At 43.5% G+C, this 15,941-nt stretch overlaps 3 protein-coding genes across 3 annotated transcripts; 2 read left to right on the forward strand and 1 right to left on the reverse strand.

Annotated features, from left to right (window-relative positions):
• The first annotated feature begins 139 nt into the window (after positions 1 to 139).
• ccng1 (cyclin G1) lies at positions 140 to 4,235 on the forward strand. Its single transcript, XM_080466448.1, has 6 exons — positions 140 to 357; positions 1,696 to 1,959; positions 2,043 to 2,296; positions 2,635 to 2,713; positions 2,914 to 3,024; positions 3,115 to 4,235. Exons 2-6 carry the CDS (start codon positions 1,696 to 1,698, stop codon positions 3,304 to 3,306), a joined length of 900 nt encoding a protein of 299 aa, XP_080322574.1. The 5' UTR covers positions 140 to 357; the 3' UTR covers positions 3,307 to 4,235.
• Positions 3,677 to 6,653, reverse strand: nudcd2 (NudC domain containing 2). The gene is made up of 4 exons (XM_080466449.1): positions 6,195 to 6,653; positions 5,271 to 5,319; positions 5,038 to 5,189; positions 3,677 to 4,752 (listed from the first exon to the last, which is right to left on the reverse strand). Exons 1-4 carry the CDS (start codon positions 6,381 to 6,383, stop codon positions 4,669 to 4,671), a joined length of 474 nt encoding a protein of 157 aa, XP_080322575.1. The 5' UTR covers positions 6,384 to 6,653; the 3' UTR covers positions 3,677 to 4,668.
• A 1,093-nt stretch (positions 6,654 to 7,746) lies between these two features.
• Positions 7,747 to 15,850, forward strand: gabra6a (gamma-aminobutyric acid type A receptor subunit alpha6a). Its single transcript, XM_080466359.1, has 10 exons — positions 7,747 to 7,888; positions 7,968 to 8,074; positions 8,167 to 8,234; positions 8,658 to 8,878; positions 9,181 to 9,263; positions 9,362 to 9,505; positions 10,642 to 10,794; positions 10,892 to 11,142; positions 12,748 to 12,995; positions 14,910 to 15,850. The coding sequence occupies exons 1-10, from the start codon at positions 7,842 to 7,844 to the stop codon at positions 14,929 to 14,931; spliced, it is 1,344 nt and encodes a 447-aa protein (XP_080322485.1). The 5' UTR covers positions 7,747 to 7,841; the 3' UTR covers positions 14,932 to 15,850.
• The last annotated feature ends 91 nt before the right edge of the window (positions 15,851 to 15,941 follow it).

The raw sequence follows: 15,941 nt of genomic DNA on the forward strand, positions 1-15,941 counted from the left end.
GACTAGCGTGACAGAGGCGGGACTTACGGGATAGCTTCGACATGGATCCAATTGAAACGTGGATCCGAAAGCGTCATCGCGTGCGAGCCAATGAGAGATGACCATGTTTGGACATGGGCATGGTTTTATGCCTGCTTTAATACCATCACAGTCCTTTTCCCCGTCGCCTTACGCCAAGGGTAGGGGGGTGTGCATAGGCAGGAACAAACCTATGCTTAAAACTTTCTTAAGTGAAAGTTCATACCTACACTTTTTTGTGTTTTAAGCCCATTTTCACTCGGTTACTTCAAGCCAGTGGTGATTTTCCCCTCACCGTTTTTATTTTTGAGAACATTCAAGACGACGCCGATACCCAAGGTAAGTTAGCACAGCTTTCTCTATCGTCTCATTTAAAACACATAATGTGTATTAACTGACAGCGTTATGTGATCCAAACTTCACAAATAGGTATGTTAGTGTCTTGAGTTATTCACAAATAACACAAACACGCCACCAGTCTGGGCATTTGATTTGAGCGAGCGTTAGCATCGCTTGCTAACGGTCTCCTCGAGAGATTTATTAGTTTATATAAATAATAACGGCGATTGTGTCACATCACGAACAGACTCCAGCTCCCTATGTTGTAGTTTGTGACCCGGTTCGTCAGTATGAAATGTGTTATCTTGTCTAGGTGCGTTGTTGTCCCCAGCTGGTGATTAGCTCTGGGCTGGATTGCGTTAGTGGCAGTGAGGGACATGTCCTGACATAGTCCCGCCGAGGCCTCCACGGCTCGGCGCTAATGTATTACACACAGAGGGTAAATTGACCAAAACCTGTCGGAAACCACACGTTGAAATACCCACAGTGACCCAGATGTGACCACGTAACTTGAATATTCACTGAGAAACTTTGTTGAACATGTCCTTGTTATGTATTGGCTCTCTCCTGTCGAGTCCAGTTAGGTCCAGTTCAGGGACAGCTGCTTAGGGAAGGTATGTTATTGGATAACTTGCACATTTGGAAGCTCCCCAAATACCTCTGAGCAATCCTCCACACGTAAACTGCTCTGTTTCCATTCGCGAACTACTACTACCTTGTGACAAACTGTTTTAGTTCCTGATGAGGAATATTTGAAGGCTCCCATAGCTGCGGCCAATCTGTTGTTTATTCTGAAACATTTTCTCAATCGAAACATGTTGATGGTTGACAAAATCCTGAGACGTTTGTTTAGTTATTTCATACTAAAGTTTGTTTCAGAGTCTTCTGGTCACAGGGTTTAAGCAAGGGACTTGATAAGGCCATGTTTTAGTTTCCTATATTTTGTTTCATGTGAAGACTTTTATACTTCACAATAATTGTATGAATGACATTATACAGTCCAACACTGAAGGTAGTTAACAAAATAAGTTGACAGTGACTTTTCTTTCATTTGTTTTGTACACGAGCTGAAAGTTGATAACGGGACTGAAGAGCCAGAAACTAAACGGCCTCCAAATGACTAACAAAACGGTTCAGAGGTTAACTTCTGTGCTCCATTCAGTCAGGGATGGCTGTTGATAGGTTGATGCGTTTTCCTGCTCTGACACCAGCTACTTTGTGTTCAGTATATTTTTTAGATTCACATATATACACACCTGTAGGTTAATAGATCAGGAATCGAGCGTTGCGTTTGGCTTGTGGATGGTCTCATATAAATGAGTTTTTCTTTGTGCACAGATGATTGATACAGTCACAGGACCCGCACCACAGCCCTTTGCTGTTCAACTTAAGGCCATGACGGATGTGGAAGGCCGATACCAACCAAAGCTGGGTGGTTTGAGGCTTATTGAGAGCGCCCAGGACAACGGCCTGAGAATGACCACCAGACTGAGAGAGATGGAGGTGAAGGACCTGTTGTCTCTGACCAGGTTCTTTGGTTTCAGCTCGGAGACCTTCTCACTCTCCATAAGCTTGCTGGATCGATTCCTCTCTGCAATGAAGGTTTGTGAACGCAGCGGTGCCTGTCAATGTTTCGAATGTTCGATATCATTCCAGGCTGTGCTCTAATCCACTGTCTCCTCCAGATTCAGCCAAAGCACCTGTCCTGTGTGGGCCTGTGCTGCTTCTACATTGCCATCAAGTCCTCTGAAGAGGAGAGGAACGTGCCTTTGGCCAACGACCTGATCCGCATCAGTCAGAACCGCTTCACCGTGTCCGACATGATGAGGATGGAGAAGATCATCATGGAGAAGCTCTACTGGAAGGTGAAGGCCCCCACAGCCCTCCGCTTCCTCCGCCTCTTTCACAGCCACGTCCAGGAGCAGCTCGACGCTGAGAGGTACGGACAGACGGTCACATCAACCTGCAGGGCTGAACCATGACTCAACAAGATTACGTTTGCGCTACTAAAATGTGTCTTCTCATATTTGGCATGAAAGATAACACTAGCCAAAAATATTTTTAGCCAGCAGGCACGGACATATTTGAAGTTATGTAGGGGAAAAAAACAACACATGGCTAACACTATAATGATTTATTATCTGAGCCGTGGATATATAAATCCTTTGTTAGATTTTTCAGTCACTAAGCTGATTGAAGGACATGAGTGTCTTATCTCGTCAGCTCAACGTCTGTATACACTTGTAATGTTGACACTAAAAGCTTTTCTCTTCACAGCAAGAAGATTCTGAGCCTTGAGAGACTGGAGGCACAGCTGAAAGCCTGTCACTGCTCATTTATCTTCTCCAAAATAAAGGTAGTGCTCTCTGATATTTTAAATAATAGACAGTTTCCAGCTGGAAACCTATTAAAAGAATTCATAAAGTCACAGTCATCCTTCTTGTGATCTTATTTAAATAGCAAATCACTCCAGGTGTGAAGTTGAGGAAATCTGTGTTTGTTGTTTTTAATATTTGGGGAAATCACACCTTTTTTAATTTCTGGTTTTCCCCGCAGCCGTCCTTGCTCGCTATGGCACTCCTGTGTTTCGAGGCCCAGGAACAACATGACCCGGAGCACGTGGACAAAATATCCGAGGTCCTGAAACTCCTGCAGCAGCAGCTTAATGTGAGTTATGATGCCAAAGCATCTGCTGATAAAAATGAAACGGTGGAGCCGAGTGAGGCGTGTTGCTTTAACCGTGTCAACACTCTGCAGATCAAAGACGGGGACCTGGTCTGTGTGCGGGAGCTGGTTGGAAAATGCCTGCATGAGTACGCCACCACCAGGTGCTTCAAGCCGAACCGCCAGAGACTCCGCTGGGTCATTTCGGGAAGGACTGCTCGTCAGCTGAAGCACAGCTACTACAAGATCGCTCACCTTCCCACCATACCCGAGTCGGCAAATTAAAGCCTGGGCGTAGAAAGTGTGTGACAGACTGTGGCGAAACGGAACACCTGTCCCCAACGTTGCGCCTTTGTTTTCTGGCTGGGTGTAGCTTTTGGGTGATTCGCTCGCATCACTGTCACACACCTACACATTTTCCTTACAGATGTCCGTCTGTGATGATGGATTTCTTTAAGGAAAAGCTAAAACACTACTTCCATACATTGTTTTGTCATCATACATCATTCGAGTGCACTGCATCTTTATTATCTGTCTTGTAGACGAGGGGTAATACTTTGTCGGAAAGGTTGCCCCTGCTGCCATCTTGCCAAGTTTTACTTTCTTGGTTGAGTTGCTTGCCCGGGTGTACAGTATGTTCTCCTTTTTAAATCCGTTCCAAGGTGTTTGGCATTTCCTGGAACGGGTTGCTGGTTTAAAGCTAACAAGTATAGAACCACCTAGGTCCTCAGTCCACCATGTGGAAGAGGAGGGAGAAGGATTTTGTGAACAGCAAAAATGGAACCAAGAAATTAGGCCCAAAGTCCTTAACTCTCACCCTAGGTTGCTAAACTGTCCTGAATGCACACTCCTACCCAAGGTGATTTTATTTTATTTTTTTTTGTGGACGTGGCGAGGAAACTGTGGTTTGCACCACCGAGGTGAGGCTAGTGACGATCCCGTCATGTCAGCCTGAATGTAGACTGCAGTTACAGATGAGTTGTTTTCTTGATTTGTGGACACAGAGTGAAGCACAAGTGCTGATTTCATTTCTGCTGAGAGCACTGAAGAAGTTCGTCATTGCAGTGGAAATGTGGGTTGGGATTTGCTGATTTCCCTGTTTTTGTGTCTCTTTAGTGATGAAACGTGTTCTCGGATTGCAAGTGGCTAATGGAACACACCATCTGATTAACTCATGTGCTTGTACCTTTCAATAAAAGTTTATTGAAAAGCCATTGCTGTGCAGTGTTTTTTCATTACACATTTACGCGTTCATACACATTGAACTTTTGTACATTTTCTCACATTACAACTACAAATGTAAATAAATTTAGAGATTGGCATAGACAAACAACATATTGAAAAATATGTAGTTGTATTTTTTTTTTCTTAAATAAAACATGTTTTGGAAGCCACTGTACAACCAGACATTAGTTCACATCATCCTGTGACCTGCGGCTTAAAAAAACACAATCAGTCCTTTCCTTGGCAGTCAACATAATCCAGAACAAAGAGCTGCTGTGTAATCTCTTTAAGTCTTACAGATCGGCCAATTCTTCAATTTCATCAGGGACAGACTTGTCAATCCTGTAGCTTTGCACTTCATGGATGATAAGCCGATATGATATCTCCGAGGTGTACTGCACCTGGTTTACATCTGGGCAAGAGTCACTTTTGTAAACTGGAAAAGTCCGGACCACCGCCTGCAAAATTCCCAGAGATCTCTGCGCCACTGAAGTCAAATCCAGGATTCTGGCAAAAACATAGCGATAGACAAAATGAACGGAACAGCCATTTATGCTCGAAAATGATTTTAATAATTGTTATAGTTAACCGTAACTGAAATGTTGGTATTTTAAAAAAAAACTTAGTGAAGCCAAATTACTGGACTTTTCTATTCTTTAATTTTTTACTAAAAGTTCGCTCAACGGCATCTTTTAACGGGACTGAATTTACAGTAAAGTGGCATGTATGGAGGAAACGAGTACAGTGGCAGGTGATCAACCGGTAACGCAGTCCTGGCTTCGGTTCACTCACCTCTCGCTGAAACCTCTCCAGAGTGAGCTTCTTCTGCATCTGGTCCTGGAGCCAGGCGTTGGCACAGTACTCCCCCTCCAGCAGCGAGGACCAGCAGTTCCCTGCCTCTCGGTTTGTTTTCATCAGAATGATGCGGATGAGACATTTATCTTCTGATGAGATAAACAACCCGACATGAAGTCTGACTGTTATCCAACAAAACGTGAGAGAATTTTGTGAATATTTCAACCTACCAAGTGTCCAGGTGGCTTCGTCTGACACAGTTGTACCGAATAACTTTCCCTAACAAAATGTGAGAAGAATTGCAGCTATTAAAACAATAATAACAGTAACAACCCTTTGATTGAGAAACAAAGATGCTCCAATCCATAACTAAATATCCCCACACCAACATGTGTAAGTGACGTCTACTTTCAGCTCAAATAACACAACTGGAAACTGAAGGGTCCAGGGTTCTGCTGTGAAACACTCTACATTAGAAGATTCAGTTCAATTCATCAAAATCTTGATTGAAATTGTGTTTTAAACAGACTGGTTCCTAGTTTAGGCTGCTGGATCTATAAATGAGGCGTGTTTACCCTGAACATGCGTGATTCTTCTTCAGGGACTTCAGTCTCCATCAGGGACGGGCAACTGGTTATTGTAAGAGTAAGAATTATTTCTCTTCTTGGTCAAACGGCTAAATCTTGACAGAGCATTTCTACCAGTCAGCTGTATAAGAATCAAGGCTACAGATTCATTGAAATTAACTTAACTGCATACATCTACTTTAAATGTTCATATTTTAGCTAAACTGCATTGAATAGCAGCGCATGTATGGAGTCAGTCAGTCAGTCAGATATTATAACTGCCAGAAGGAGGAGTCATTGCTCATTGATAAAACTTGGAAGTAGTTTCAATATTCATTCTAGTTGATTTAGATAGAAGACCTCCTGCGATGTCATCCACCGGAGATCAAGTGAGTTTGAAAGTGAAAGCCCTCTAAACTTTGAGACGTCACCATTATCACACCCGATTAAAGACTGATACAACTCCCAGTTTCCACTGAACCCACACAAAAAGTTTTGGCCTCGACATGTTAAGAGGTGAAAGCAGTGTAAACAGAAGTGACCCAGACTTATTCTAACTAACAGTCAAGTCTCACTTCACCGTCCTACCTTGAATATTTCTTTCCCTTTGACGTGCAGCTCGATGTCTCTGCTCCCTATCCGGCACTTGACCTCTTTGGCGGAGGTCCCCTGGGGCACGTTGACTTCGATGAAGACCTCCTCCATGGTCTGGGACCAGCAGCCCCAGGGGGTCTTACAGGGAACGACCCCGCTCTTCTCCTCGAAGTGCACCGACATGCTGCGGCTCCTCACCGGCGGCTAACTGACGAGATGACACCCAAGTTGCTGTCAGTGTCGGTTTCCGGGTCTCCTGGTCAGTTATTCACACGCTGATAACTTCAAACGAGTCAAACTGAGCAGATTTACATGGACGCTTTTCACTGTTTAGAGAGTTTTAATTTCTAACATGATGTTTTGGTTCTCCCACTCCCTGTAGCTTTTTCTTCTTCGCTGTATTGCTTCAGTCCCGTCTGTGAAGAGAACAAGCTTCAGCGCCCCCCGCTGTCTGACACTAGTAACTACAAGTGGATATTGCGCCACCCCTCCTTTCTGTCTTATGATCTGAGGTAGAGTGGCAGAGCTGAGTACAAGGCAACAAGGGTTAAGAATAGCAATAATAATTTGAAATTATGCATTAATTTAACTTTAAAATGTATGCCTTTATCAACAATCAAACACATCTAGCAAATAAAAAACATGATATTCGTATTCCAGTAATTTCATCATAAAAATAAAGTTTTACATGCAAAAATTTTCTTTATCTAAAATTACACAAGATACGTTTCCAAGGAAATGTTCTTTGGGAGTGTGGTTCATTTTTAATTTTGCTGTAATGTTTTTTTTTAATCACACAGGTCACTGTTTAATGTTTAGTGTATCTTCACATTTAATGAAGCAATAGCTTCATGGATACAAGCTGATAACTAGAATTTGTTTAATCAGATTTAAACTTGTTTAAAATGCTTTTATTGTCTGGCACACATAATTCAAATGAGGGAGTCATGAAGAGATGTATTTTGTCTCTCTTTTCTGTTGTGATATGTGTCATAATGTAAGTCCTAAACCTATACATGATGATAGATGTTTTGCTAAATCAATATGAACTAAAGTTTGAAAGACACATTTGAATTGTTCATCTTAAATGCTGACCAAGCCTCTACATGCATGTCATTTCAAAAGGTTGCTCAACACCTGAAGCATTGATAAAGATTTTCTCTCATTAGCGCATCATTACATTTACACAGATATCCTTTTATATTTTATTTACAAGATGTTATTACCAACTACAGCATGCCCTTCTGCGACCATGATGAGACCCGATCAAGCTAAATGAACAACATGGAGCCTGGCACAAATCACATGACCCACATACTGTAAACAGATAAGACTGACGATTTATTATAACTTGACTGAATAAAAACGTTAAAGTTTATCCACTCAAGGCTCTAAAATTCTCTAAAATTGTTGCATCGCGTCTTGCAAGTTGCCTGTTTCAGGGTAATTTAGCAGTGAAGAAGTTTGTCTAAAAATGGAGTGGCTTTGCTAATCTGTTAATTAGATTACTGCTCCTGCTTCAGTGCTTCCTGTATCCTCACACATTGCTACCAGTCACTTCAACGCCTCATAAAAAGGACTCTTCCCCTGCTTTTCAGGAGCTGGAGAAGTTGGCAAAACAGTTGATGTTTTTTGTCTGGGATGGCGAACCACTCATTACATCTTGTCACTTTTATCCTCTGGATAAGGTAGGCCTCTCTCTTCGCCTAAATTTGAATCTGAGTAAAGTGAGTTTATAGGCTTCTTTTTTTTTTTCATCCTGTGCAGTCTCGCAAACGTGTGGGGAAATGAAAAAATATTCTCGGACAACATTACACGTATTTTAGATCGACTCCTCGATGGTTATGACAACAGACTACGACCTGGTTCTGGAGGTAAATCGAATCCTCATTCCAAATCAATGCTAATGGACGACTCCATTTCGAGGCTGCAGCATGCACGGTACAGGTGTGTTCGACTGTTGCAGGTGGCGTTACAGAGGTGAAAACAGACATCTTCGTCACCAGCTTTGGACCTGTGTCAGATGTTGAGATGGTAAGATACCGCTCCTCAGAGGAGATCTATAGGAACTGACGGTGGGCGATATTAGCGCTTCAGTGACCAGCCTTATGGGCAATCTGCCATGAGACCATCTAATGAGCTTTAATCTGTTTGACCAGCCTTATAACTCCATTATTGATGGCCTCTAAATCAATATGACAACATGTCAGACAGCGGGAATGGCTGAATAGATTGATTAATGATTATCTAGGATGAGTGGCATCCATCATAGCCTCATCATCTCTCTCCACCTTTAAGTGTCTGCTGAACTGCCTCTCCAGTGTTATGCAAGCCCAGGAATGAAGTGCTTGGAGCGGACAGAGATTCAAAATTAGAGATAGCATTTGAGATTGTGTGTTATACAGAACATTTGTTTTTGCACCCAGTTATATTACTGATCTCATGTTCTTGCATCAGGAGTACACCATGGACATGTTCTTCCGTCAGATGTGGGTTGATGAGCGGCTGAAGTTTGAGGGACCCACAGAAATCCTGCGGCTGAATAACCGTATGGTGGACAAGATCTGGACACCGGACACTTTCTTCAGGAACTCCAAAAAGTCAATTTCCCATAACATGACCACACCCAACAAGCTCTTCAGGATTATGCAGAATGGGACAGTTCTCTACACTATGAGGTGACCGTCAAGCTTAATTCAGTTTAAAGGGTCACATACAGCCACATTTGATCTCGGTTGGTCTGAACTAGTAAACTGACATGAGAATAATCCTTGAATACCAACAACTCCAAAGTTCCCCCAGTTCCCATTTTGTTGGTGCAGTTTTACACCGTATGTTTTACAACCCTGCCTCAGAGAGTACAAGTGTTGTTTTTGTGGGCAGCTGTTTTTTTTGTTTTGTTTTGTTTTTGTTCATTTTTTTTGTTCTTGGGCCGGTGATTGAAATGCATTTCTGTGACTGTGATTTCTCTTGATGTTAGACTGACGATCAGCGCAGAGTGTCCAATGAGGCTGATGGATTTCCCCATGGATGGTCACGCTTGTCCTCTCAGGTTTGGAAGCTGTGAGTATGGCAGAGTTATTCAAAAACAGAATACTAATGTGCACACTTAAAACTGTCATCAACCTTTAAGTGTTATTCTCGATTCATTTCCATTTTAGACGCATACACCAGCAGTGAAATTATGTTCACCTGGAGGAAGGGGCCAATCGCTTCTGTCGATTGTCCCAAAGAGTCGATGAGTCTGCTGCAGTACGATCTTGTGGGACAGACTTTGTCCAGTCAGATTTTCAAAGCAAACACAGGTAACGTTGACTGTGAACTGCAGCGTCCCTCCTTTTTTTTATTTTTTTTTATTAGGATGTCATAACACTGTTAAGTTCACGCTTAGAAGTTTAATTAAAAAAAAAAATCCTCATTAGCTGATGAATCCACAAATAGAAAGAGGTCAAACGAGTTTGATCGGACTCTTCACTGGGCTGGTATGAATGCGGAGACTTCCCTGTGCAGCCATCTAAGACGCTTAAGTGGTCAGGTCTAATAGGTACGGTGTGCCTTAAAAAAGAACCACACTGTTTAAAGCCCAGTGGCTGCACAGACACGCGGTGTGTGTGTGTGTGTGTGTGTGTGTGTGTGTGTGTGTGTGTGTGTGTGTGTGTGTATGTGTGTGTGTGTGTGTGTGTGTGTGTGTGTGTGTGTGTGTGTGTGTGTGTGTGTGTGTGTGTGTGTGTGTGTGTGTCTGCGTGCGTGTGCGTGCGTGCGTGCGTGCACATTTTCACTTTCAGAAGAGAGAGAAGTGCTTCCCTGCTGTGAACCCAACACATTCCTGGAATAGAGAGGAAAGGATGAGGCAGGCTCCAAACCGTGGAGATGAAGCGCATTTAGGAAACACAGAGCGAGAGTGGGAACATCAGTATGTGTGTGTGTGTGTGTGTGTGTGTGTGTGTGTGTGTGTGTGTGTGTGTGTGTGTGTGTGTGTGTGTGTGTGTGTGTGTGCGTGCGTGTGTGTGTGTGTGTGTGTGTGTGTGCGTGTGTGTGTGTGTGTGTGTGTGTGTGTGTGTGTGTGTGCGTGTGGTGTGGTGTGTGTGTGTATGTGTGTGTATGTTACGTTTTGTGGCACCGCATGCTCTCCTCCAGCCCCCGCCTCACTCGCTCCATGTTGATTTTATCCCAATTTCAAATGTCTGCTGTGCTCACTCCTCCTTCCCTCCTCCTTTTTTTTTTTTTTTTTTTGTCCCGCTCTCCTCCCTCCTCTCTTTTCTCCTCTTGACTCTCACTGGCCATCCCACAGTTAGCAGGCTACTCGAGTACAAAATACATCAATATATCTGTGTGTTTCCATCAGCGGCTCCTCTATGTCAAGGGCACACAAGGGCGTCCGTTCTGCGTTTACCCTGCTCTGTCCCTCAGGGCTGCTTCACACATGCTGTTTATCTTGCAGGTCACTACTCTGTGCAGGTGGTCCATTTCCACCTCCAGAGGAAGCTGGGCTACTACCTCATCCAGACCTACATCCCTCTTATAATGGTGGTCGTGCTGTCACAAGTCTCATTTTGGATTAACAAGGAGTCCGTTCCTGCTCGCACAGTTGCTGGTACGCTCCCTCTTCCCAGCCACATTAATGTGCATTAATCAGTCTGATAATATCTTCATCTCCGTGTGTGAATCATGAACACTTGGCTCTCCCTCAGGCATCACCACAGTGCTGACCATGACCACCCTGAGCATTAGCGCCCGGCAGTCTCTACCCAAAGTAGCCTACGCCACCGCCATGGACTGGTTCATTGCGGTGTGTTTTGCCTTCGTGGCGTCGGCTCTCGTTGAATTCGCGGCGGTGAACTACTTGGCCACCTTGCAAGCCCACGGTCTGAATAAGCAGAAAGCCAGACAGGACAAGCTGGAGGTGTTGGCCACTGGCAGTGACGATGAAGACACAGTTTCAGTAAGAAATCTTGACAGATTTGTGTCCAAACGCCAGCGTGATTATTTTGTGGGCGCTCAGTATCTCAACAATAACCAGTGTGAAATCATTGAACAGTGGCGAATAAGACTTTTTCTGGTTTAGCTTGTTTAATGATATTGGATTTACTGAATTTAGTCACTAGATTCAAATAAATGATTCTGAATATATCTTATAGATCTTATATATTCTAAATCACAATTAAGACATTGCAGGAAACAAGTGCTTCACAATGATGTGTTTTGATGTAGAGGGAACTACGTCACTACAATGTCCAGTTCATCGAAATAAGTAGGGTCAAAGGTCTTACATGTAAGAATAAAGACAGACAATTTATGATCGCTGACCTATCAAGCAATCTCATCATAGAAAGCCTCCATCTACCAGCGGTTTTGAGGCAGTAATGCTAAACACTGCACAATCATTTCACTCTAAATATATGATAAAGCAAGTTGTTTTACATTGAACATGTGGGTTTTTTTTTTTGTTTTTTTTTACGGTTTTGTGCTTTATGAATTTTAGTTGAATATTTTGATCACTGTAGTTGTTGAGGTGATGCTCCACGGTGTTGTAGTGGTTAGAAGTCTTAGTAAGTCAGCTTTTAGTCCAGAATGGGATCGGGGGCCTTTGTCTGTGACCTTTGCATGTTCTCCCCGTGTGCGGGTGGGTTTTCTCCAACTCAAGCATCCAGAGCAACTTAAGTAATCTTACTGTTCATTTTGCTGATTTACACCCAGTGTTTGCTGCTAAAAATGCTTGAGCACTGACTGTCCACAGATGTAGGATGTTCCTGAAGTCAGTGGCTAAAAAAAACCCAAAAACCCGATGCAGCAATCTTGAATATAAACCGACCTTTGAACCACACACAACTTAAACTCGGTGTTTAGTGTGAAGTAATAGGATATGCTTGAATTTCTGAATAAAAAGCACCCGCTCGACAGCATCAGTCATCTCACTCTTCAGATGCTATTGGTCTGATATCGATGAATGCAGCCGCAGAGCCTTCCAAAGTGTTGCAGGCAGTTTGATGCAGTGATGTTAAGGCTGAACAGACGCCTGCAGCTTCAGATGTAGAAAATAACAAATCATGCCACAGACAGGGGTTTTTCCATGCATTTCCAAGTAGTCCCTCCGCCTCCCTCGTTCTCTTCATTCAGAGCATAGCGCACATTAAATAGTAATGTGTGCTGTTGTAGTTCTCTCATCTCGAGCTATATGCTTTATGCTAATACAGTAAGCCACCGCAGCGTCCTCCTGGGATCCGTCTCACGTGTTGAGCTCATGGTTGGATGCTTTAAAAATAGCTTCAGTGTGAGAACAGAGAACAACTCCAGCACTCCTCCCTGTATAATCTCCTAACCATCCTATAGGCATCCAGCAAACTACCTGCTGCGCTCTATAGAGATGTTGGCACACCATTGAGAGAGAGGGAGAGCTCCTGTGGGACCAGATGTTGCTTCCAGCATTTCATATGTGGCACAGGCCTGTTGAAACAATCAGATACGAAGTTGCAGGACAGGGACTTCTCTGTTCTTAAATGACCATCCTAACCCAACATCTTCCCTTTGCCTCCAATCCTGCTCTCAGCAGTCGGACAGCAACCCTCGGGAAGGCCTGAAGAAGAGAAATCACTCGGTGTCTCGGAGTGAACCAGACGACACTCCCCCGCTGCCCATTTTCCTTCAGCAGGGATCCGCATTTCCCCAAATCCCGCAGCTCGCCGGCACCAGTCCCATTGACAAGTATGCTCGAATCCTTTTCCCACTGTCCTTCGCCCTCTTCAACTTGGTCTACTGGTACATCTACCTGGCCAAAGACACTATGGAGAAAGCCAGGTATGCACTTTGAGCTAGCGTGTTCCAATTACCTCCACTAATCTGGTATTCCTATGAATGTAACACAGATAATTAAGGGAAACATGGTGGCATTGCACATTATTTGATTCACCAACAACTCTAAAAGAATAAGAAAGAGGCCGGTAAACTCATGTGTAAGTTGTTTAGCTGAACTACGGTTGTACAGACGCCTGCAGCTTCAGATGTAGAAAATAACAAATCATGCCACAGACAGGGGTTTTTCCGTGTCCATAAAACACCTGTATCATTAATCTGAGGCCTATTTGGGGGCAACACACAGATGAGATGAGAGGAAAGTCAAATTGTAAAGACAATGGGCTCGCTGGGTTGTTTTGGTACAATCATCAAATTAAATGAGAACGTAGACATCAGCAGCCGAACCTTGTAAATAGTCGATCACAACAGAATTTGGAGATGACACGAAGCGTTGCTCAACCGTTTTGACTTGTGGACCCTTAAAATCAAGAAGAGTCAACTCAGAACTTCCATCAATGCAACTTGGCTAAATGATCACATGGGCAGTTTAGAGTCACCAATTAGCCTCAAACTGTGGAGAGTCCACATATGAGCGGTAACACGTAAACCACCGTGCAGCCTGACAACACAGCAGAACAAAGATAAATAGATCACTGGGTCAACAAAAGACGGACTGCTTCGGTAAATTTGTCACATTTGATGATACTGTCAAAATGTCTGCAATAAAACTAAACACAAACCCGAGCCAATAATATATTTTCCCTCTTAAACCTGAAAAGGTTTTGTCTTAGATCAGTTTTATTTTTTGACCTTTTCAGTCATGTGCCTCAAGCAAGCGGATCCAGAGAGATTTCATATGAAGCGCACCTCAGAAAAAGCGGTGGAAATCTAGAAGGGTGTTCTCTCGTTCAATAATGAGACGAGGATTAGAAAAAAAAAAACCCAGATGCAGGATTCATATTTGTACATACTCTGTATCTCAAAAGGCCTCATTCCTTTCTCACTCTGCTCTTACGATAGCTTCAATGGAGCAATAACAGCCCACAGTTTTTTGTCAAAGACTTTTATCTAGGCAGTAAAGACATCAATAATTTCTGATGCTGAAACAGCCCCGGGAGTTGTAGGCGAAAAAAAAAAAAAAAAAAGAGAGAGAGAGAGAGAGAGGAGAATGATGTTAGGTGGCGTTGTTGCTGCATTGACGCCAACACTGTGGCTTTTATCATCATCATAGAGTTACAATACAAAAAGGGGTTGGGCGCTCAGTTAATTTGGGAAATAAAGTAAGCTTCGCCGTCTTTTATATAAGGTTTACCTGGAGGGTGGCAGAGCCCGAGTCCGTCTAATGACAACACTGCTTCTCCGTGGGGCTCCACTGGAAGAGACAATCACACAAGCCACCGCTTACTTTGTACATTAACCACATGAAAATGTGACTGTTCACTTTCCCGCTTATAAGTGAGCCACTTATAGAACACAAAGCTCCATGTCCAAGAAGAAAAAGAGAGATACAGTGCAAATAGACAGAGAGAGAGAGAGAGAGAGACAGAGAGAGAGAGAGAGAGAGCGAGAGAGAGAGAAATGTTATGTAACGTTGGGGAGTGCAAATCTGCTCATCATGCTTCTCATGTTCCTGTCAGAGAATTTTTATGGTTGTTTTGTTTATAACGTTCTGCAGAATAATGAGAGAGACAAGATGGGGAGCATGAGAATAGCTGCATCACATCTATTCCCTTTATATTATCGCCAAGACTTTTGCTTGCTACTTTTCAAGAAGGCACAGAGGGCGCGAGGAGCACAGTAGCAGCTTTTTTGGCTGTGCGGTATGCTGCAGAGAGAGCATCTCTGAATGTGGAAACAGAGACGGTTTCGGCACGCTCCCCACACATCTCTCACTCTGCCGTATTCCGCTCTTTGCAGGGATATGGATATTCAAATCTAGGAGCACCCGGAAAAAGGGCACGTGCAGCCGGAGAGACCTTCAGCATCCATCCAGCATCACCTCACCCTCCTCCTCCCCTTTCTCTCCATGAACAAGCTCTCAGCATTCACTCTGCTCTCATCTGACAGAGGAAATGAATCAGAAACTCATTTATTCTCCTGCTGCACATCTATTCATTTCACAGGCTGTGACCACTGCCCACTTGTGTTCTGATCACTAACTGAAGAGCTGGCCTTCACAGGCCTCAATCACCACACACACACACACACACACACACACACACACACACACACACACACACACACACACACACACACACACACACACACACACACACACACACACACACACACACACACACACACACAAACAACTTGACAGGTCCTGCGCCGAGACAGACGCCACACGCATGTGTGCAGCACGCATGATGACGCTCGGACACACACTAAGGACACACAAACCAGGAAACACATCAAAAAGATGTGGATGATATAATCTATGATGGCTGTAACTGGTGGTGATGCAACAGTGAACCAACGCTTTCAGAAGCTTGCCCTCTACAGAAGCACTGCTCCCACTACAAGAAGATCAAAGACAATTTAGAGGAGGCTCGCGTCCCTCCTTGCAGCTTCAAAAAAATGCACTCAAACCTGAGAAAATGAATTGTGGGATTGTGTTTTCCATCCCACCTTTCGGCTCTGGCGCTCTGGTGTTCCACTGGCATTTTCAGGTGTACCGCAGGTACTTAATAAATATTGCAGGGAAGAGTGGGATTAAACACAAAGGATTGAGTGTTTGTGGTATTCATTTTGTATTTTTGTGTGTATATATGTGCTGTAAGAGATGAGATGCTATTGTCTTTGTAGCCCCTCAACACGTCATAAAACGGCAGGAATAAACTTGAACTTAACTTAATGTGACTATTTTAACCCATCTGTGCAACCTGGTGTTTGACCTTGTCATAATACAGACACACACATAGGCCATGTATTCAACATCAAATATGTTTA

This window comes from Lipophrys pholis, assembly GCF_963383615.2.
Source record: "Lipophrys pholis genome assembly, chromosome: 6".
NCBI classification, from domain to species: Eukaryota; Metazoa; Chordata; class Actinopteri; order Blenniiformes; family Blenniidae; genus Lipophrys; species Lipophrys pholis.

Bases quoted from the DNA above. Each gene is read 5' to 3' on its own strand.
- nudcd2 (XM_080466449.1), bottom strand. From the start codon at position 6,383: ATGTCGGTGCACTTCGAGGAGAAGAGCGGGGTCGTTCCCTGTAAGACC. The intron at 5,320-6,194 runs GTAGGACGGTGA...ACATTTTGTTAG, and splicing joins AAGGGAAAGAAATATTCAAG to GGAAAGTTATTCGGTACAAC. The intron at 5,190-5,270 runs GTAGGTTGAAAT...TTATCTCATCAG, and splicing joins CGAAGCCACCTGGACACTTG to AAGATAAATGTCTCATCCGC.
- ccng1 (XM_080466448.1), top strand. From the start codon at position 1,696: ATGATTGATACAGTCACAGGACCCGCACCACAGCCCTTTGCTGTTCAA. The intron at 2,297-2,634 runs GTACGGACAGAC...TTCTCTTCACAG, and splicing joins GAGCAGCTCGACGCTGAGAG to CAAGAAGATTCTGAGCCTTG. The intron at 3,025-3,114 runs GTGAGTTATGAT...AACACTCTGCAG, and splicing joins TCCTGCAGCAGCAGCTTAAT to ATCAAAGACGGGGACCTGGT.
- gabra6a (XM_080466359.1), top strand. From the start codon at position 7,842: ATGGCGAACCACTCATTACATCTTGTCACTTTTATCCTCTGGATAAG. The intron at 8,879-9,180 runs GTGACCGTCAAG...TCTTGATGTTAG, and splicing joins ACAGTTCTCTACACTATGAG to ACTGACGATCAGCGCAGAGT. The intron at 10,795-10,891 runs GTACGCTCCCTC...GCTCTCCCTCAG, and splicing joins TCCTGCTCGCACAGTTGCTG to GCATCACCACAGTGCTGACC.